The following is a 22,394-nucleotide window of genomic DNA, read 5'->3' as shown; positions in this document are numbered from 1 at the left end:
TGTCGAGTTCACTTTGATACCATCTGTTACAACTTAGAATTTCATTTAAAATGGCTAATCAAAAAATATTTTTTAAATTTTTTAATCCTAATTAATACTTAAAAATTTTTCGACGAATAACTAATGTAGGACTAAACACATGCCTAACAATTTAATCGTGAAGATTAATTCTTATCGTCATTATATTAAGCTATATAATACTAAGGATTGTTGGCCGAGAGGGATGGAAGGAAGAAATGGATCTATTTAGTCTTTATAAAAGCTTTTCTGAAAGGTGAAAATTTGACATCATGATTAGTGCTAACGGATGGAAGCAACGCAGGGAACTTTCATGGCAGGAAGAAGTGCCTTTTCTTTTGCTTATTTTACTATGTGGTTTCATATTCTGATAACATATGGGATTTGTTTAACATAACAAGTCATGCTTTATTTTGCAGCAAAAATTGCATCAAGATAATAAAAAGATTCCTCTGGAATGCATCTACTTAGGAGTTATTAATAAAATTGTTAGATATAAAAGCTATATGTATCAAAATGGAATGCAATTTTGATACTGGATTTTGTAGGCATCATTATTAGCCATTATAGTGACATACTTTAAATTCAAGCAATAGTACTTTTCATTTAATAAAGGACGTTTACAGAACTTTTGATCATGAGTGACAATGGCTGCTAACGGTTATCTGTAAGCCAATTAATGTATTTGTAACTTAAGCTCGGAAAAACAGTTTATAGTCACTATCATAACATAAATTAATGTATTTGTATAACCTTTCACATCAAATCCCTAATTTATACTTTGCGTTCATCTTCCTTGGTTTACCCTATGGGCCTCATCATGCCTCGGGTACACTTTTGAATTATTTTATCTACGTGTCGAGAATATATTCGCTTGGGCTCGATATTTCCTGTTCGTGTCTGCATAAAGTTTTATGGTTTTCGTAATCGGCACCACCGCCTTCAGTAGAAACCGATAAAAGCTTCTGTCAGTTCCATATGACTCCTTGTTTTCATCGTATGCGTCAGCTCTGCGCGTGCCCCTTTCTATTTATTTTTTAGCGTGACGGGATAAACGAACGGACAAGATGGACGTACAGGAAAACATTGACGGCAGATCTACTTCTCGCATAGGAATATCTATGCGCGAGCAGAATCCGTATCTAGCTTTCCGTTGCGGGCTCACGGGATTGCGCAGGTCTTTTCGTAATTTGAGATAAGTCCAAGGTCTGGTTCAATTGAGACCCGTCTATATAAACGAAGCTCATCTTCCACCTCCGGCCGTCCTTCCAGAAGATCGGAAGCGGAGGAGAAGAGGAGAAGAAGAAGGGTGAGAATGGGTCTCAAGGTATTCAATTATAACTCTTCGATTCATTTGTTTTCTGTTAAAATCCTTAGCCTTTTTTGGTGATTTATTGCTTACGTTCAAGTTTTTTGATGGAAGTGTTCGTCTGAGATCAGTTGTTTCTGGCTTCGTTTGAACCACTTTTTTTTTTCCTTGATTCTTGTCCTTTTTAAAGTAGTTTGAGTTGTTTTTTTTTTTCTGGAAAAAATATTGGGATAGATCGAAAGAGAATTTTTTGGAGAATATATCGATGGACACTTGGATCAGTGATTTTTTTTTTAAGAGATTAGATCGTTATTGCTTGGGAATGCACTGGTTATAGTGATTCTTTTTTCCTGATATTATGGTCTTTAGAGTTTTTGAATGCCTTTCTATCTCTCTTTTAATTTATTTATTATTAATTAGATCTAGATCGGATATGTTCCCCGTAGCCTGTTAGGGTGGTGTATCATAACAAAGTTTTTGTTATTTGGATACATGAGATTTTCCTTTTGTTATTTAGATAAATGAGTTTTTTTTATAAGGTTTAATTGTGGATAAATCAGATAGTTTGTATATGGCCAGCGATGTTAACAGATTTTTTTCTTTTTTTTTACCTAAGATCTGGAGTATTTTCTTCTTTTAGAAGTGAATTAAAAAAAAAGTGGCATACCCATTTTTTGGATAAGTTTGCTTAGATGCGGTGTACTCCATACTCTTAATTTGCGTATCTTGAGTATATATCAATTTCTTTTCAGAAAAAGATTAATTCAACTTCCAACTCCTCTTCCCTGTTTCTTCACTTCCCCTGTGCATCCGCCATTATCCCTCTTGAAGTTGATGCTATCACGAGAATGTGGGGTCATGTATGGCGTAATCACTTGACCTTTGGACTTCAGAGATAGAAATATAAATATTACACAGGACATATTTGAGAGAATGTCTCAAAAAAGATCACACGATCTTATATGATTTCTGGAAGAAAAAAAAGAAAGAAAAAACAAAGTTTTTGTTTCTGTGGACTAATCTTGTTCAGGGCTCATCATTATGTGAGATGATTCCGTGGATGCTAAAAATGGAGTGGAGTTGGTGTTATCTTTTTCTTATCTAGATTGCAATTAGCTTGTACATAATCTGAACAATAGAGTTTTAAAGTGTTCTAAGTTGAGCTTCAAAGCAACCCCCAATCTTTCTAGCACAAGCCTGTGTCTTTCATTGTCAGTTCTATAAGAAATATTAAACCATCATGATTGAGATATTCATAAGATGTGCATATGCCAAATCCATTTTTTATCAAGATGATTCTATAATTTGTTAATTGACCGAACTCATTAACATAGTTAATGGTGTTTTCTGCATCAATGAATGTGGTGATTGGCTTCATAAGGACAAAAAGTTATGTTTAAGCTTGGGGATAAAATGATGAAAAGGCTGAAGCACGAGAGATACATGATATTTTCAAAATTTCATGCAGAACTCAAAGTGGGATTACAATGATTCTTCACTATCTCTTCACAGGAGAGGTCTTAAGTTCAAACTTGACTGATGATGAATAACCTCCAAATTTCTCAAAAAGAATTTATGATATTTTAGAACAATGATAGACGTATAAAGCATGCTGAACAGGAGAGGTCTTAAGTTCAAACTTGCGTTGATGTTGTGTTGATTAGGTTTCATGCTCGTTCATTTGCTCCTTCTCATGAGATCTTGGTACATAGCTTGAATGTACTCATCAACCATGTCCTATCCAACTAAGCAGGGTGTGAAGTGAAATATATGGGCGGCTGAAGATAAATAATATATTTATTTTCATACCTGGAACTCTTCCTTTTGAGGTCTTCTATGGATAGAGCTTCCAATGGTGCAAGAGTTTACCACAGAACAACCCACCTGCCTTTCCTCTCTCCAACACTAACTTTTTTTCTCTTTCCTGCTTTCTCAAGATCCCTTTCTTAACTATGGAATTTTCTCAACCATTTAGGTGATTTCAACAATATAATTCCAAAAAGTGCTATCATTTTCTTTTAACCACAGATTCTCCTTTATCTCTCCACGTTAGGATAACATTTTTTTTCTATATAAAAATGTTATTTCGATCAATATTTTAAATCTGTGGGATGAGGTATCCTAGTTTCTTCATGGAATGGAAAGTCCTGCTGCCCTTCCCTGTCCTGGTGGCCATCCAGTCATGTCTCTCTCATCTTCTTTCTTTGTTTGTTTCCTCTTCCTTTTCTTCCTTCCTTTCCTTTTTATTTTCTTTGTCTTCTTTCCTGTCTTTCTTGCCTTTCTCTTAGTCATGGATTTCAAGATATACAATATATTAGTTAATATGCGTCTTGCACAGCATGACATGATACGATTATGCTTGATGGTTTAGTTATGCATCAGATTATACTCCCTTTAGTCGCGTCAACAATTCTGCTTTCTGTATGTGCAAACAATTAATTTACTGAATGCCTTAACAGATCTTCTTTTGAATTTTCATTGCAGGAGGAGTTTGAAGAATATGCTGAGAAAGCTAAAGCTCTACCTGAAAATACTACCAACGAGAACAAACTGATCCTCTATGGGCTTTACAAGCAAGCGACTGTTGGACCAGTGAATACTAGTATGTCTTCATTCCCGTTACATTAGTTGTTCAACAGCAAAATTTATTTGCATATAATTCAATATAAATTATTCTCTCCCTTGTAACATATACTTAGTGGACACTTTGACTCGTTTAGCATATATTTAGTGGACACTGTTTCTTGTCTGTCTGAAAATTTCTGTTACATGTTTGTATAGGGTTGAGAAACCATGAAACTTTACTTTGCGATGGGATTCAGACTTGCAACTAACTTTATCTTTCCACGGCCTCCATCTGAACTTCCTAATCACCTTTTGCATTGTTAACCTCTGTGATAAGTGGCCTCAATTCTGGTCTGTTTGTAAGACGTTCCCTCGAGCAATCTACCGTAAGATTTTTTTCTTCTCTTTTTAGTAACAACTAATTATTTATAGATTGGTTGCCTAACTTGGAATTCTGGCCCATGAAAGTGTTCAGATTGTTAAAAGGCCCTTATCATTGTTGATCTGCTTTATTTACTGATTCTTATTGACACTCCAAATATTTGCTCCTGGTAAAGTTATATTAATGTGTTTGCTTAACTTTCTGGTCCTGGCAATCCTCTCTTCCAGCTGCTGCTTTCATTTACCACCTAAGGCTGTGTTTGGTTGCAGGATAAGGCAATAAAAAGGAACAAAGCCCCTTCACTTATTCCACTTTAACCCGACAAATGCTAAAAACAATGGCCTATCAATTCCAAGGGCAAAGTGGGTATTTTGAGAAGCAGGGTTTCTTTTTCCACTGGAATAAACTACTGCATCATGTAAATTCCTCCCAACCTATATGGTGGAGACGTTTATTCCTGTGTAAAGTGGTCAGTAAGTTAAACCATTAAGTCTGATTTAACTGCACACCAAATGCAGCCTAACTGTTTTATTGAGTAGCACATACATCTCATCTGTTTAGTTTCTATCTTTCATTCTTTGATTTTAACATATCAGTGCTTCTCCAGAGAGAGATGGGGGGAGGATATACATATAATATATATATATATTTATTTATATATGTGTGTGTGTATATATATATATATATATATATAGAGAGAGAGAGAGAGAGAGATCAGGTTGAAATTCCTATCAAAATAATTCCAAGAAAAAAAAGTGGACCTGTACTGCACATTTTCTGTTTTTGTCTAGGACAAATGAAATATATTTCTTGGCTCATCAATGAACCTATCTTTAAAGGATGTTGTGATGATGGTTTCTTAAGATCCATCTAATAATTGGGATACCTTTATGGAGTAAGCTCAATTGATTCTCAATTGAACCTTGGCTGCTTGAAATACTAAATTTTAAAAATCTAGTTAATCCCAACTAGTCATTTTAATCATGGTTCACAAATTTTCCTTTGTGATGAAGTTTGTTTTTACTGCTTTCATTCATGTGTTTATTCGTTTATTTATTTAATTGACCAAAGGTTGACTCAACCACTAGATATTTTGTAAATAAAGATCTATAGATGCAGTAACATGCAAATCTGTAGGCATAGGTCCCACCTAAGAAAGTGAATTTAGTAATTAAAGAAAAAGGATCACTGATCAAGTAGTTTAATCCAGTAGAACCATTGTCATAACTTGAAGCAATCAGATAAACTAGAGATGTGGGTCATCGAAGACTTCAATGAATATTAGACCAAGAGGAATCAGACTTTCTCTCTCTCTAGCTGTTTTGATCCCTTTGATCAGAGGCAGTAAGTCTATGTTGAATCAACCTTAGATTTGTCCTGCATCTTCCACTGGAAGCACTCATCCGTTGCTCGTGGAAGAGTTTCTTCCTGAAACTCAATTAACAGAGAAATCCTTTGAGCATTGGGTTGTTTTGTTCTTGCACTTAACCTAAGGATTTTCCAGAATGATGTGATTAATGTTTCTTCTAGCTCTTGACTCCCAATTATGGCACCAAGGAGCCAATATAGCCCATATTAGTCTAATAAATAACTAATATGTGGGGCAGGATAGTCTACATGACGAAGAAGTGAGGAAGCGGTTTGCTACAATTTTAATTAATAATTTTAAAACATTTACCAAGATGTCAAAATCTTATAAAACTCAATGTTATCTGTTTTATCCATGCCCTAAATCCATTAGATCTGTCATTATTCATAAACACCACTTTGGTGTGTTAGGTCTAAGATAATGTAAATAATCACTTCTGCATGACCTTTTAGCATCAGTAACAGCACAGTTCCATAGGTACGTTTCTTAAAAAATTCACTTCTATTTTGTGTTTTACTTTTGGTGATTTGACCTTTGTCCTCCTATCTCTTCATCTCTGCTTTAAAGAAAACGTGTCACTCTGTTACATTTTATCCCTTGCATGAATTGTTTCGTGCTCAATATTATGCATGAATATTGTTCTTTTTACAGGTCGACCTGGCATGTTCAATATGAAGGACAGAGCCAAGTGGGATGCCTGGAAGGCTGTTGAAGGTTCTGAAAACTACCTGACAGACATGCTAGTCTTTGTTGCAAGTTTCGGTACATCTTTGTCATGCATATAATGCTTATCAGTGTCGATGACATCTGCAGGGAAATCAAAGGAGGAAGCCATGAGCGGCTACATCACCAAGGTGAAGCAATTGCAGGAAGAAGCTGCTGCAGCTTCCTGAACCAGTCTCTGATGCTGCTCGAGGAAATGACTGCTACTTGCTCCCCTGTGGTATCAGCTAGACCATTGGTTATCTAGTTTGAAGTTTGAATCATGCAATATGATGTACAAGCCGTGTGTGAATGAATTTCCTTTGTCCCTAATAATGGATGATGCTTCCTGATCATAATCTTACTATTTATGTTCTGCATTAGCGCTGCATAACTTTTCTACAAGACATCTCTCAGCTTATATTGTGGACTCAGTGAAATATTTCTTTCACTCGGTATCAGAATTGAAGTATCACCAGAGCGCACTGGTTCTGCTTGGGTTTAGAATGTCAGTGCATTGAGGGAAGCTGGAATTGGATACAATTATGGTTTCCTTCGCTGCATTTTTCTGTACTTAGAAAGGTCAACTGATTTGTGATCACTTTTCAGCTGCATTTTATTTATTGGGTCAAAACCACATAAAGATTGTGAAGGTAATAGCTTATGAAATATTAGTACTGGAAGGGCTTTGATAAATATGGTCTGTCATGTGCAGCTCATCTTTGTATTCTAATTTTCCAACTTCCAAGTAATTTTTGAGTTATATGGGTGGAAGGGTTATCTATGACAATATAAGATTTGATGTTGGATTAGGAAGTTTGGAATTGTGAACCAAAGGAATGGGGATTTTTGCATAAAGTATGAGAATGGAAAGCTCAATGGCTCATGGTCATATATGTTTCAGAAGGCAGGGTATGTTGGCTTGGTCGTGGCTCTCTAGAACAGAGACTACTACAGTTGGAAGTGCATTTTGACAAGAATTTTCTTTTTCTATCTTTCCTTGGTTATTTTAATACTGCACCCTATTTTGTATCTCTATCATATATAAATCCCCTCTCAATATTTCTATTATATATGAATCCCCTCTCATGCGTATTTGCAGATCGGGCCAATTAATCTTATTATACTCCTTTGTCGCAGGAGTTGCTCCACAGCCCTCGTCTTCCCAGTCCTCCATGTCTTGTTCTTCCTCCTCCATATCTAAGCAATAATTACTTAAACAGAATATTAATAGAGGCTATTATTGAGAATATAAGATAAGTTTATTTGACTCTATTTACAAATATGTATAAAAAAATTAATACATAGTTAAGGCAATAAAGTAGGGTGTAACTGCAAAAAAATTCTCTTTGGTAAAAGATAACTAGTTTTTTTGTTTAAAAAAAACAAAAAACTAATGAAAACAAGGAACCATCTTAGTGCATTATTTATGATACTCAAAATTTTATTATTTCCAGAAACGACTAAATTTTTTTTCAAATTGGCTTCTTAACATTGTATGGGCGAATGTATCCATATGTCTCTTGTAGTTCTATAATGCCTTTTTTTTCACACAAATGATAAAATTCTGCATGGCTCAAAATGTTATAATACTAAAGCAAGCAGTGGGAGTAGAGTCTGATGTTGGTTCCTAAAATCTTTCAAATTACTCGCTCTCCCCCAAGAGAAAAAACACATAGAAAAGTTGTATTTTGCATAATTAGTTCCTAAACTCTTTCTTACAATTATGTCAGGCTCTTAATTCTTTCAATTTGCATGTTAATCCCAATCCATTGAACATGCTGGTCCTTTTGTTTATCTACCAAAATTCAAGTGGTAAAAGGGCTAATATGCTCTTGTTTGCCTTTTATGCAAAAGGAGAGAAATTTTTTTTAAGTTTTTAATCCAAATATTTTAGAGTTTCTGTCAGCACCCATTTGCCCAGTTGCTTGGCACCTCGAAAGAGGTCGAGGCTTTAAATCCTAGACATTTGATGCAGGTCAGGTCCAACCTAAGCTCAAGATGGGACCTAGAAGGCCCAAAAATAATATGACCTGCTGGAGAAGGTATCTAGTTGACACAGTCTGTCTCAGAGGGATTCTTACCATCAGAAGCATTCAACAATGAACTGGCTTCTACAAGACCACCTCTGCAAGAACCAATCTGATCCATACTCCATTTGATCCAATGGCAGGGAAGATACTGTATGAAGATATCTGATAGTGGCAGGGCACCATTTGAAGAACTTGAAGCTGCAATATGAGCCTGAATAAAGACCCACCGTTTTGATGATAGAAGGGTCGTCATCAGATCAAATTTGACAGCAGCATAGCTATCGTTCGAATGAATGACAGTTCATGTCATATTAGCTTTTGTCTATAGAAGGTTGTCCACAGCAAGGTAGCTTAATTTGGAGATCTTAGAACTCTATGTTCTAGATCTTTTTGAACCTTCTAGGGTACCAACTCATCCCTATACTCTAGTTTTTCATGAACAAATGAGGTTGCTTTCTCTTTGAGTACATGTTTATTCATGGTTACTCTAAATAAAACCTTTTCTTTGTGCAAGTCTTTGTGGATTTTTTTTGGATGAGGTCAACTTGTAGAGTCTTTGGTTAAAATGTGGTATGATGATGTCAATTAATGGAGTCCTTGGTGGCAACAAAACTCTCTTGATAGCAAGGTTGTAAGCTAGTAGTTATTCTTAGGGAGACCAGTCTCCACAGCCTTTAGTTTTCAAAATTATTTCTGCTTTATTACTTCCAGGATTCGTTTAGTTTCCGCTTACTAGTTAGTACTATTACTTAGATAGTTTTAGTCTTCCATTGGCTATCTCTCATGCTCGTGCTAGGCTTCCTAATCTATGTCAACATTGCTCAGAAATCTTAGTATTTTTCTAATCCTCATTCCATCCATTTCCTCAAATTCCTTCTCTTATCCTCCATCCTTCTACAGGGATGCAAAAAGTATGCTCTAAAACATACCAACAAGGTAGAAAAGTTGAAATATCAAGTATATCCAAAAGAACAACATAAAATTTTACCATTAGTTGATCCTAAAGTTTCAATTTAGGGGACATAGATAGATCTGGAAAGAAATAGATAAGGATATGTAAACCAAGGATTAGAGAATAAATCTTGGTGCAATAGTAAAGGTTGTTTCATTATAATCTCACCATCACGGCTTCGTAACATAAAAAAAATGCTCGTGGAAGGTAAGGTTGCATTCGTCCGACCCTCCTCATACTTTATAATGGCGGAAGTATCATGCACCGGAATTCCTTTTTTACATAAACCAAGGATGTACATGCAAGAGTTATATTTTTTTATTGACTAATATAAAATTTAATAGAATTAAAAAATTAATCTGCGAATTAATAATATATTAGGGACTAATACGTAAATATTTGTTGTATAATTTAGGATAAAATAGTCTAGATAGTTTGACCCATTAAACACTTAAATTCCATTAGGGCACGTTTCATGAATATTCACTTCAACTGCAGTTAACTAGGCAGAAGGGTTCTACATGCAACATTTTGTGCAATTTCAGAGATTAATTTATAAATTTAAATAATTAATAGACTAATCTGTGAATAAGAAAATATTAAGGACCAATATGTAAGAAAAACTAAAGAAAAGATTACAGTACTACAGCTTTCCCATATATGTCACTGCCACCTATACGATTTACGGGAATATATGAGTGTTAACGGGCACGTTAGGCCTGCTTCCAACTTCCAAGCATTAATTGGTATAGGAATTAATGCTTATAATAATTGTAAAAATAAACTTGTAAACAAAACTGATATATGCATCTATCCCAAAGCCAAAAAACCAAAGCTTACGGTGTTCAAGACCACCTCCAGCTCAAAACATGTTGAAGAAGAGAGTGAAGCCTAGCACAAGTATCAAAGAGATCCAGCCATAGCCCTCACCATCATAGAACACAGTGAAAAGGATGAGGAAGAGAATCATAAGTAAGAACAAGCCCAATCCATTCCCTTCTCCTTCACCCCCACAACTCTCTGGTTGCTCCCAGCGAGTCCTTGGTTCCGGTGGGTGGTAATATTTTCCAAGTAAATGAATCACTACCAGCAATGTCAGAAGACCAATCATCACGTTCTGAAGAACGAAAATAACGAGCAGGAGAAGGAGTGGAATTACAATCATTTCGGTCATGAACAGAACGATCAGGAGCAATATGATCATGATGGGAAGGATGGCCGCTAAAGCTAGTGTGCTCTCCTGCATCTCAGAGATCAACTCCAAGCCATTCATTAGTTCCTCCCAATATATGAACATTCCAAGGGCTCCGACGAGCAGCAGGGGCTTCACCGGAGATGGACCGAGGCTCATCTTTGCTGTAAGACCATGGCATGAGGGTCTGAGGAGGGTGATAAAAAGAGGGGCAGGTTTTCTTCCCATGAGCTGCTGGCTCTTTCATTCTTTTCTGGGTGCAGCTAATTTTAACTACCAAAAGTGGTTGTGCAAGCAAAAAGAAAAACAATAGACAGTGTTTGAGTTCGGTTGTTAGTTATTTTGTGGGAGGTTGCTATTTAGTTGACTACTTTATTTGGTAGTTAAACTGATTGGAAACATAGGTCAATGGTGTTGACATAAAATAATGAATGCTCTAGTTCTGATTTTGTGAATCAGAACCAACCCAAACAAAGCCAATGGGTTGGGGCCTTGGTGAAAATTGGTTAATATAACAAAACTCACACTACAATCTGCTAATAGTCAATGGAAAATCTTTGTACTCCTGTACAATTCATAAGTTTATGCAGATATTTTGTGGGAATGCATTGTTGATATTGAAATCAGGTTTATTGTCTTTATTCTGATGCATAGTGTAAAGAGGAAGACAATAGGGTGCAGGTTTAATTTATTAGCCATATATCAGCTATTTCCTTCATGCAAGTAATAATGCGTGCAATTTATGTTCTCCAATGAAATGGAAAGCATACAATTCTCCAACTCTCGTACTGCGTTCATCGCAATGAGTTAGGCTGTGAACAGAAATTGATATCATTGGCTTGATAAGAATAGGAGAATTACACAATGTGAAAGTACAATCAGAGTGTCTTGAATTAACATATGGAAACTATCGAAGACCATAGACAAGCAGAGCTCCAACTGCTGCAATCCCAGCCACCAGACCAACGATCACCCCGATGGGTGGCAAGCTACCACCAATAGGTTTTCCAGTCTTCACGTCATAACGTGTGAATCGCTTCTTTGGTGCATTGCATTGAGGACAAACATAGGAATCAGGCTGCAAAAGAGTTTGATTCTATCAATGAAAGGAAATATTGTTTGAAACTTTACAGGAAGAAATAAGCTGCAAACTTATCCCATTGTTTGTTTTATTGGATCATAGAAATCAAAGTCTTGAAAATTGTGACAGAGATCGAGTAGGCCTCTTATATATCAGTTGCATTGATGGAGAGAATTCAACCCCGTATGACATTCCTTTGTCTTCACAATGCGTAATCTTGCTAATATTAGGCCACAGTTGCCGCAAAAACAATTCTAGGGTAATTGCAGTTTTGCTTTGAAAAAAAGCAAGAAATGAAGGATGAAAATTCAAAGATATCATCATCACATTTAAAGTGATTAAAAGCATAGTAAGCACAATAAATGAAAATAATATTAGCTTTCTGGATCGTAATTTGTGCCCTAGAAACAAATGTGGTTTGCTATTTTCCTCTTCATCTAGATAAGTTCTTGACTCTTCCAAAGGTAAGAAAAGTTCAGATGGTTGTTCTGATAATGCATGAGTTTGAAATGTGTAATTGAATTGAGGTTCATATCAAATGGTGTTATAGGTTCGGCAATGCAACACCCTCTCATTCATGAGTTGGCTCAGATAGGAAATCAACACCAATTTTCGGAATTTCTAAGTAAAGTTGATCCTGTCATGAATTGCTTGGTGACTTTAATGGATAACTCCTTGATTATAAAGCCGAGCCGAGACTTGCTCATTGAGGCTGGGAAGAAGTTGGTATGCTTTATTCCTTGCCAAAAATTGGTTTGCATATGGCATACGCAAATTTTGACCTGGATTTTGATCTTATATCACCATGCTTCAACATCTCCATTAAAAATTCTTAATACTGTCTTTTAAATTGTTAAACATTTTGACAATCAGCTGTTCTGATTGGACCTTTGCACATTATTTCAAAACTCGATTGTAAAAATTCACCTCTTGATTCCATTTTCCACCATCAAAAACCGAGATTAAGAAAAATAGTGAATTAAGAGGGGAGGGGAACTAGTTATGCTTGCCTGTTCATCAAAAGGCTTCTGCAGAGTGTAAATAAATCCACAGTCCAGACATATGTGAGTTGCTCTAGCCTGCAATAAGATGCAAGGGATTGCTTAGTTGAAAAGAAAAAAGAAAATTCCCAGATAACAAAGATAAAAATTGATTCAAGCAGGTATAGAGAGAATAAAAAAGAATTGTAAGCTAAGCTTGTGGGAAAATCACAACTCTTGCCTTTTGTGCTTCAGTTAATTTTCGGCCAAAGCGAGGTGGAGCTGGCCTCTTTGGCAATCGCTTTACATCTACCTCTGCTCCCCTGTTTCGTAACAAGAAAGAAATATGAAGTGATTTTACAACAGTGGAACTAGTAACTGCTGCCATTTTTACCTACTTGTTCTAGGAGTAGTACAACTAGCATCATATTTTGTTGATGAGTTGCCCTATCTTTTACATCAGAAAAGGTAGCATCATGTTACCAAAAGAGATCTATGTGGAAATGATACTTGAAAAACTCTGAAATCTCTACTATTATAACTCTGTCATCCTCTTAGCTCGAAACAATGCAAGCTGAAGACAGTTTTAACCTAAGCATAATATGCATATCGTGCAACCATCTAATGGTAGATTCTAGTCATTACCTCATCCATGTTGGCTGCAGGACCTACCGAGCCCCGAACTTTTAACATATTTGAGCATGTGGTCTTCTACTAAAAATTGTATAACAAGACTTGAGCCATGTCCCTATATGTAATTGTTTATCGAGAGAACTTCTATGGAGAATACTATATCAAAGAAGAGAACCCCTCAGCCAGTACCTGATCCCTTCAAATGCTTCTTTTTTCTGAAGGGGAGTTCTTAAACTCTTGGACGTATCAACTGTGTCATCTACTTTAATTTAGTTATTGGCAGTATCATCAGATTCTGGGACGTTCTTGGTGGAGGCCTTAGATTTTCCAAAACTTTATGATCTGCATTCTTGCAAATCTTGTTTGATTAATTCCACTGGAATTCAGAATCTGGTTGGAACCTACAATTTCCAAGGAACATTGATTCATCTTTATATTTTTAATTTGGCAGAGTTCTGTTTTGGAGATGGTTTTGTTCAGCTACCTTCACCATCAAATCATGTTACACCTTCTTGAATTTTAGTGGTGTTAAGATCAACGGTATCAGGAGAATTTGGAGGGTTCTTCACCTCTTAAATTTGAAGTCTTCTCTTGGTTAACTTTCTCAAGCAACATTACTGATATCTGGCAACTTAGCCAAAAGGAACTGCCTCATGCAGAATTGTGTTCATTGCAATCAAGCTCCAGATATGATTAATAATTCGCTGTTCGATCACTATTTTGCTAAACAGGTTTGGATTTCCTTTTTCTTGAGGTCAAGCATTCATGGTCCACCTGATGATATTCCCTAACTATCACTACCTGGATGCAAGACTCATGTCCCTTTATTCTGAAAATTGGACTTTGTTTTGTTTTGTTATTGGTGGAGACTTTGGTTGGAAAAAAACTGAAGCATTTTTAGCGAAGATAGTTGACCTTGCTTTCGTCATTTCTGAAGTAGCTAAATACTTCCATGAATGACTATCTTTGGCTTTCCCCTCGAAAATTTCTAAGCTACTTCAGTTTAAGACTGCATGCTCCCTATGATGCTTGTCTGGATAATTGGCTTTGGACACTGACACTTTTAAGACCTTGAAGTTTGAGATTGGCAAAACTAAACAACTAGTGGAAAGATGTTCCAACTTGAAGAATTTTCATCTGGCTTTAGGATTTGAAGTCTATGGAGGGCAGCAATAGATCATCATATCAAATGGCTGACCATCTTTGGATGGTGGCTTCAAGTCTCTTCTCTGAGGAAGAGTTCTCCGATCACCATATGTAATGGGGGGACCATGCCAGTTTTGCTGTGCCCATCTTCTTGGTGCTCTTTTTTAAGATTCTGCCGACATCCAACTGAGAGGGGGTGGTGCACTGAATTCCTTTTGCTTCTCTGTTTCTGCTTGGTTTCTTTTATTTTCCCCTACTTCTTCGCCTTTCAAATGTCCTGTCCTGATCGTGTTTTGTATCTCACTTCATTTTTCTCATGAAATGAGATGACTATACCCCATCTTTCTCTAAAAACCAAATCCATGTCCTAAATCCCTATAATTCCTAGTTCCTTTTCATGTGATAAGGTCCTGTTAAATAACAATTGTGGATGCCATCAAAGGAAGCATCGTGTCGTAATTACATGACCTTCTGAAAGCTTCCTCAAGTATACATACCATGATCTAGAATCATTTTTCGATCCACATTACGATAAAGCAAAATTAAATCGCTAAGGTGAAACAACTCTTTGATAGAAACAATTTTCAGTCTACTGAAAGGCTATCTAAATCATCATAATCATGTCATTTTTCTAATTGAGTCTGATTAGTTGCTGGTAATCATCATTCATCCTGAAGCTGCTACACAAAGGTCAGGATCTATATCGTATGGTAGAGTCGTAGACTAACTGATCTCAATCTGATATAATAGAGGTTATCCCAGGACCTCTTTTAATTATACTGCCCCAAGGCCATATCACGAATTCCTCTTAATAAATACCCCATACTTATCCAGATCAAGCATTGTACAAAAATCGTGCTGACACAAGGATGGAAGTACATCACAAAGGAAAATCATGGCTTGCACACATCACCTATAAGAATACAATGATCTTTTTGTAACATATCCATCCTAGCAATTTTACTGCTTGTCTTTGTGTCTTCAACTAGTTCATCGAATCTTTTTGAGAAACTGGTTCATGAAATCTTAATCTATTTAAAATGAAATTGTAATTGAAAGTCTTAACTACCTGCTTACTACAAAATATACAGAATCTGGCTTTGCTTGAATAGCAGTTTTGGTAAATCCCAGCTTGTCCGCAGGCCAAAGTTCATCTCCAAAGAAGCTGCTTGTGTACAGGACTTGGTCCCCAGCTTTTAACCCTGCCTTTGCTGCATTTCCACCACCATCCACAGCCTAACAGAATGGTCATTTCAAAATATGAGAACATTTTCTTTTCAAAATGAAGTTAATATACATACCAAGCTGTTATTTTTCAGCTTACTTGAATGGGCCTTGTGCAAAGCATGTAATTAAGGACTAACACAGATAGGAAAGCTGAAGGGCAAGGGAAGTATCATAGGACGGTATTATAGGAAGATTAATATTTGAGACACACAAACTGGAGCTTTATGGGTGGGGTACTCGAGAGTTTTGATTTAAACTGAAATGAAAGCTTTGTTTCATGAATCGATGATGAACTCGTGTCTGCATCAAAGTATCCTATCTGGTTAGCTCTTTTTATGAGATTGACATATTTATTGGGGACCTTTTTGGATAACCTATGGGTTTTACTCTTTCAAGTAGATAAACCAGCATGGATGCATAACTTTAACGTATATGGTATATCATAATTACAAAGAACTTTGACTTGTGTTAAAGATGGATTAGCCAGTTTCTATGAGTCATATTATTTTATTGCCATTTGTGCTAGTATTTGGTTGTCAAACTTCACAAGGTCATAGAGGATCTCCTTTTCACTATACAAACAGAACTGGGGAGTTCGTTTAACACCAAGTAGCTCTTTCTACTAACACAGACAAATTAAGGGATTTGAATGTAGTGATCATAATTAGAGGCAGGTCTGTCTCTGGATCAGTAGTTTACAGAGGGAATTCTTGAAGGGACAAGTGAGTGGATGAAGCAGAGTGAGAGGGAATCCATTCAAGGGTTGATGCTCTATTTCTCACACTCCTTTACTTTTGTGATATGGATGGGCTTGTTTGTGAGCCACCTGCAGCGCCATAATCTTTTAATTTATCTCTTTTTCACTGCCTTACCTTTCTCTCCTTGTCATTTTTCTAATCTGGATCCCTCGATGCATTATAATAAATCCACATCATTTAATTTTATGAAAAATGGGTGAATACTGCATTTCGTCAATTTAAAAGAAACTAGTTTTGCTAGAATGGAGAGATAATACCAAACAATGTGTCCAAAATCTAAGTTTGGGTCGCATTACATTCATGAAAAAAAAATACTTCATTCATTTTGTGAAGCAGATTTTTTTTTAAATTTTTTATTTTATGGTGTGTGAGAGAGAGAGAATTGTGAAGCAGACATTTGATGGTGGATTGTCTAACTGTTTGATTCCTTTTGGAACACCAAATGACTTGACTTCAAATAGCAGAAACGCAAGTAAGGAGAACTCGGTTTCTTGTTTCCAAAAGCTGGGAACAGGTAACTTATGATTGATGGTGCAACATTTACAGTAGTATTGGGTGCTGCTAGCCTGCTACTGAAGCTGCCTAAAAGAAAGCAGTCAACTTATAATTGTCAAATATTAACTGCTGATGCACCAGAAAACCAAACTAAATCAAGTACCTGATTTCACGACTATATCACTAGAACATAATAGGTTCAAGAACATATCTGTTAAAAATTAAGTATTTGTCTCTATGTTAGTATTTTGGGACAATTCAATATAAGTCAAGATGAGGTGTTCTGCTTACAGTGATGACGACTCCACCCGCGGGTTTCTGCCCCAAGGTCAGGCCCAGGGGCTTGTCAACTTCGACCTCAATGCTCTTTGATGCACCAGCAGTTCTCGCACTGATCTCAAGCCCTTTCCTCCCCCAACTTCTCTCTCTCTCAGCTATGGAAGATATCCTTCTCCCCTCCAACAGTTGCAAGCCATGGAAGGCACTTTTCTGCACCAAAGAGACAGGGAGGTCAGAGTGGCTTACAGTTTCCTTGATGGGTCTATGATAAAAGAGCTACTTTTAACTTTCTAGGTATTGAAGACAACTCACTTGGTTTGTTGAGGAAAGGAGAGGTGGATTGGAGGGAGGAATTGAGGGAGATCTGAGGGAGTGTTGGGATATGGAGGAGTAGGCAGCAGCCACAGCAGGGGCTGAAGCAGCTGACATGTTGGAAGAGGCTGCAGTTGGACATTGGGATGGTTGGATCAAAGGGAGGAAGAAAAAGGTGCTGCTTTTGAGGGAATTTTGTGGATGCAAAAGGCTGGCAAAGGGATAGATTAGCCACAGGGGAGCCAAGGGAGGTGTGGGGAAAGTTGGACCACTGGTTTGGTGGAAGGTGGAGTTGGCTGAGCACAAGCCTCAAAATAAGACTGAAGGAGCTGCATCAGTAGTTCCCTAGTGGTGGGGTTGTCGTACTTCTGCTAGTCACATCCACGACTGTGGATGCTAAGCATGCTCATGGGGGCTTCCGCCTGGAGTCATATGATTACTTTGTCATGGCCAACCCAAAAGGCAGCTTATGGATAGAAATTGGTAAGCATCCCTGTTGATATTCCTGCATGCAGCTGCCCAGCAAAGTTTTTCAGATTTTTGACATTTTTATTTTTGTGCTAGAGCTGCGGACAGCTTGGGCTGATTTGTATCAAGCACGGCATATTCTATAGACTAGTGCAGTCATGCTCAAAAATAACTCGGCTACAATGATCTACTTGATTCAAAAATGCACCGGCCGCATAGGTGATTGCCATCCATTGCTCTAGAATATTTGGGCTATAATAGGTGGAGACGTTGCCTTCTAGGTCAAGTATGTTTACAGAAAGTCCAATGAAGCTGCAGATTGGATGGTCTCGTATGTGGCTGACCACTCTAGAAAAGCTCTCTGGGTTGGTGAAAGAGAGTTGTTTAGAGCATTCTGAGACTTGTTATTTTTTAACTTTTTTGATATATTCACATTAAAAATATATAATCATCCTTTATTAAAAAAAAAAACTTTTGTTCATAGGTATAACATAGGTAAATGCCTCCTAAATATTTTTTTATTTAGAGTTTTAAAATTTTAAATTAAGAAAAAAATAAAACAATAATTTTGCTATTAAAAACCTCCAAATTAGCTTTAATATCTTGCAAAGTCCATTATCATGTCCATTAGGAGAGTGGTAAGGCAAAGAGAAATATACATGCAATATAAATTTTGATCAGTTTGGTTAGAAAGGGGCTCTACTATTGTTATCTAGTGTTGTAGAAAAATATCAGTCTACTCTGATTTTGGTCATCTTCATCCATTGCTTGCTGATGCTCTAGCAGATTTTGATATTTTTTCTGAATTTATCTCGCTTTCCGCATTGTCTCAAAGAATAAAGGCTCTGATCTACGCTGATAGAGCCGGAGTTCAATTTTTTGATCACTAATGTTTTTATTTTTTTTTGGGCTTTTGGCCCCTCCTCCCTGTGTGTGTCTCTCTCTATATATATAGATGAGATTGCCTCTTCCCTCTCTACGTGCTTTTCCACTTCCGTCAAGTCCGATCACCCCTTATAGCTTGCACGTAAATTTCCATACAAATACGAAATATAATCCCCTGTTAGTGCATGAAAAGATGTTTTACTTGGTTTAAGTGCGGTTGTCTTTTTCGGTAAAGAATTGCGGTTGTTTTGGGGATTTTTTTTTTGTTCTTCGTAGCCTTATCCTGGTTTTCAGATGGACTTGCGTTATCCTATACAAAAGAGGACGAGCGTCGAGCAGCGGTGAAGCCCTGGACCTCCGTCGTCCTCCATCCATGGCGGCCAAAGGCGACGCCTTTCTCCTACTTCTCCTCTCCTTCTCCCTCTTCTCCTCCGCCGTAGCAGCTGAGGAACCAACCCCCTCCCTCCTCGACCGCCAGGAGGCCCAGCTCCACCGCCTCGAGACCCTCGTCGAGTTCCTCTCCAAGACCGTCTCCGACCTCCAGTCCTCCCTCTCCGCCTGCTCCGCCCCGCGATCCCACCATCCCCTTCCCCCTCTCGTCACACAAGCGCCGCCCGAGCCGGCGGCGCACGGCTACCGGACCCCCGGGGTCGCCGTGACCCAGCACAAGACCTGGTGGTCGGAGCGGTTCCAGTTCACCGCAGCCGCGCGGCTGGAAGCCTCCGTCTCTGCCGCCGCCGTCCTTCACTACGAGGACCTCGACGGCCTCAGCAAGTACTTCGCCGTCGGCGACACGCGGGGGCGGGTCTACGTCTTCTCCTCCGCCGGCGACGTCCTCATCGGGCTCCCCTCCATCTCCGACTCCCCGGTGACCTCCATGCTCTGCTACCTCTCCTCCCGCCGCTACGAGAGCCTCCTTTTCACCGGCCACGCCGACGGCTCCATCGCTGCCCACCGCCTCTGGGAGTCCGCTGCCAATGGCGACGACTCGGCCACCCTCTCTGTCGACAGCTCCCGGCCGTTCCTCCGCGGCCCCCGCGAGCTGGACTCCCCGCCGGTTCTCGGCCTCGAGATGCATCAGATTGGCCGGACGAGGTACGTCCTCGCCACGGACGGCGGCGGGAGGATCAGGGTCTTCACAGAGAATGGCACTCTCTACGGCACCGCCATTGCCTCCAGCCTACCTCTTGCCTTCATGAAGCAGAGGCTTCTCTTCTTGACCGAGACTGGCGCCGGGTCTCTCGACTTGCGGTCGATGGTGGTGAAAGAAACGGAATGCGAAGGGCTCAATGGATCAGTCCCAAAAACCTACTCTTTTGATTCATCAGAGAGGTCCAAGGCATATGGGTTCACCGCCGGAGGTGACCTCATCCATGTCATTCTCCTGGGGGACGTTGCCAACCTCAAGTGCCGGGTTCGAGCGGTGAGGAAGTCGGAGATATATGGCCCTGTTTCCATCCAAACTATCAAAGGCTATCTCCTCGTGGCGAGTCATGACAAGGTCTTTGTCTACAATATCTCCTCTCAGTATTTTGGCAGGGTCGGAGCTCCTCTGCCTCTCTTCTTTGCCACCATCCATGAAATCAAATCACTCTTTCTGAATTCTGATACTACAGCTGATGGGTCTTTGACTGCAAAGACTCTGATCGCCGCTGACCGTGAAAAGCTTGTGGTTTTAGGATTTGACGATGGGTACATTGGGATATACCGGTCGAATTTTCCGGTGTTCAAGGTGGAGACTAATGCCGTGGTGTGGAGTGGCTCTGCTCTGTTGTTCCTCTTGTTCCTCATTGGCGTGTGGCAGTTCTATGTGAAGAAAAAGGACTCTTTGGGGTGGGTGCTGGAGGAGTCCTTCAATGCCTCAGGCATCAGAGCAGGTAGCCTTTTGGGTTGTGGGGCTAGTGACAGAGCTTATGTCGATGGTCCGAGAGCTGGCGATCTTAGGGAGTGGCGAGGAGGTGCGCTAAGAGATCCACCCCGAAGGTATGCGTCTGCCCCTTCTCAGTATCCAGGAGGACCAGGGATCCCATTTAGGACTGGTTCGGCCGACTCTAGTTTTAGAGGACCTGCAGAACTGAAATTTAGAGGGCAGAGTATGGAACCCACAGGCTTTGCCACAAGAAGAGAGTCACTGTTTCCAAACACTTCAATTGCAGATGATCATATTGATTGAGAGTTTACTTGTTTGTACTGCTACTTGTTTGACTTCGGGGCCTTGCTGGTTTCACCTGTCTGGGGTTCATAGGATCCTGGTATGTTTTGTTGCATTGTTCGAAGTGTTGTACAGAGTATGCATCATAATGAAACACCTTGACAGAGCAAGCTTAGATGATTATTTGCATTGGCCCATTTTGTATGGCTCAACATTTCCAATGCAAATCCTATTTTCCACTGTCTCTATGAAGTGATTCTCTTGTCACTCGATTGGTTGTTTTTTTTTGTGTGAAAACATAATTCGGTAGAGTTATTGCTTTTTATCTTCTTTGTGTTGTACATTTGACTGCTTGGAGCAAAAATTTTCAACTAACTGCAGCTGTGTGATATACTTCATACATTTTAGTGTGTATCTGCTAAACCTTGATACACAGCACAGCATGGGTGCTTCTTTAGTGACTCAATTACTCTGCACAGTTCATCAGCATTGGTGCGAATTCAATTCTATGAATGGACACAACTGTTAGTATTGCAGACTGTTAAAAATTGCCTTAAGATTAGTAGATGATAATATTTATTTGACAAGCAGTTATAATCTTTTATGCTTTAATTCTTCAAAAAATGCATTCACCACATTCAGTGCTCTAGCTTATTCATTTTTCTGCATGATATGCTGAAACATCCTGGATAAAACTGTACATTTTCTGCCAGAACCTTTCTTGATGATATACCACATACTTAAAAGCTTAACTGTACTTATGGTCATCATTGAATAAATACAAAGGTTGAATTAGTGTTCTATGTGAAGCTGAAAGTTTAATTGTTGGTAACTTCAGGTTGCATTATCTATCAGGTATTGCACTGTATCGGTTTCTGTAGAAGTACATATTACTTATCCTCCTATCAACAAATGCAATATGGTAATTTTTGTTAGCTCTCTGTTTGTAGATATGAAGCAGGTCAGAAGTTGATATGTTACAGAACATGATCCATAACATCTTTTTCCCTCCAACACTGGGCCAGGTCTGTATCCAGAAAATTGAGAAAGGATGAGTTCGAGTAGTTTGTGGTAGTCTTCTTCATCTTTCATTTAGTTTAGGATTCCTGTGGAAAATAAAAATCATATCAGAGTTTTATTTTGAAAGCTTTAATTTTCAATGAAGATAACAAGAGGAGAATTTTAAGAGTTATTTAACTTAATCATTAACCTAGACTTAATTGGTACTGGAATAAAATAAACTTGGCCCATATGTATGCAGGTTTTACTTGTCTATGTAACTAAGTGATGGAATATCGATGACATGGTTTACTTTGTTCCTTGGCTGATCGGCTTCAAGATTTATTCTTTCTGTGGATCTTATCCAATCACCGTTCCCCCTTCTCCATACCTATCAACTCCTTCCTTTATTTCTAGCCTGTCACCTTGCAATATGCTCCTCTTGGGTCTCAAATCA

General features: G+C 38.5%; 3 protein-coding genes across 3 annotated transcripts; 2 read left to right on the top strand and 1 right to left on the bottom strand.

Annotated features, from left to right (window-relative positions):
• Positions 1-1,216: 1,216 nt before the first annotated feature.
• LOC103696487 (acyl-CoA-binding protein-like) lies at positions 1,217-6,817 on the top strand. Its single transcript, XM_008778142.4, has 4 exons — positions 1,217-1,345; positions 3,812-3,929; positions 6,295-6,357; positions 6,457-6,817. Exons 1-4 carry the CDS (start codon positions 1,334-1,336, stop codon positions 6,534-6,536), a joined length of 273 nt encoding a protein of 90 aa, XP_008776364.1. The 5' UTR covers positions 1,217-1,333; the 3' UTR covers positions 6,537-6,817.
• A 4,423-nt stretch (positions 6,818-11,240) lies between these two features.
• Positions 11,241-17,605, bottom strand: LOC103696486. The gene is made up of 6 exons (XM_008778141.4): positions 17,434-17,605; positions 17,134-17,331; positions 15,432-15,598; positions 12,825-12,906; positions 12,614-12,682; positions 11,241-11,600 (listed from the first exon to the last, which is right to left on the bottom strand). The coding sequence occupies exons 1-6, from the start codon at positions 17,548-17,550 to the stop codon at positions 11,430-11,432; spliced, it is 804 nt and encodes a 267-aa protein (XP_008776363.1). The 5' UTR covers positions 17,551-17,605; the 3' UTR covers positions 11,241-11,429.
• Positions 17,606-19,063: 1,458 nt separating this feature from the next.
• On the top strand, positions 19,064-21,190 carry LOC103696485 (uncharacterized membrane protein At1g75140-like). The gene has a single exon (XM_008778140.4). It carries the CDS (start codon positions 19,160-19,162, stop codon positions 20,957-20,959), a length of 1,800 nt encoding a protein of 599 aa, XP_008776362.2. The 5' UTR covers positions 19,064-19,159; the 3' UTR covers positions 20,960-21,190.
• The last annotated feature ends 1,204 nt before the right edge of the window (positions 21,191-22,394 follow it).

Source organism: Phoenix dactylifera, unplaced genomic scaffold (genome assembly GCF_009389715.1).
Source record: "Phoenix dactylifera cultivar Barhee BC4 unplaced genomic scaffold, palm_55x_up_171113_PBpolish2nd_filt_p 001676F, whole genome shotgun sequence".
NCBI lineage: Eukaryota > Viridiplantae > Streptophyta > Magnoliopsida > Arecales > Arecaceae > Phoenix > Phoenix dactylifera.
This window is presented reverse-complemented; position numbering and strand designations above follow the sequence as displayed.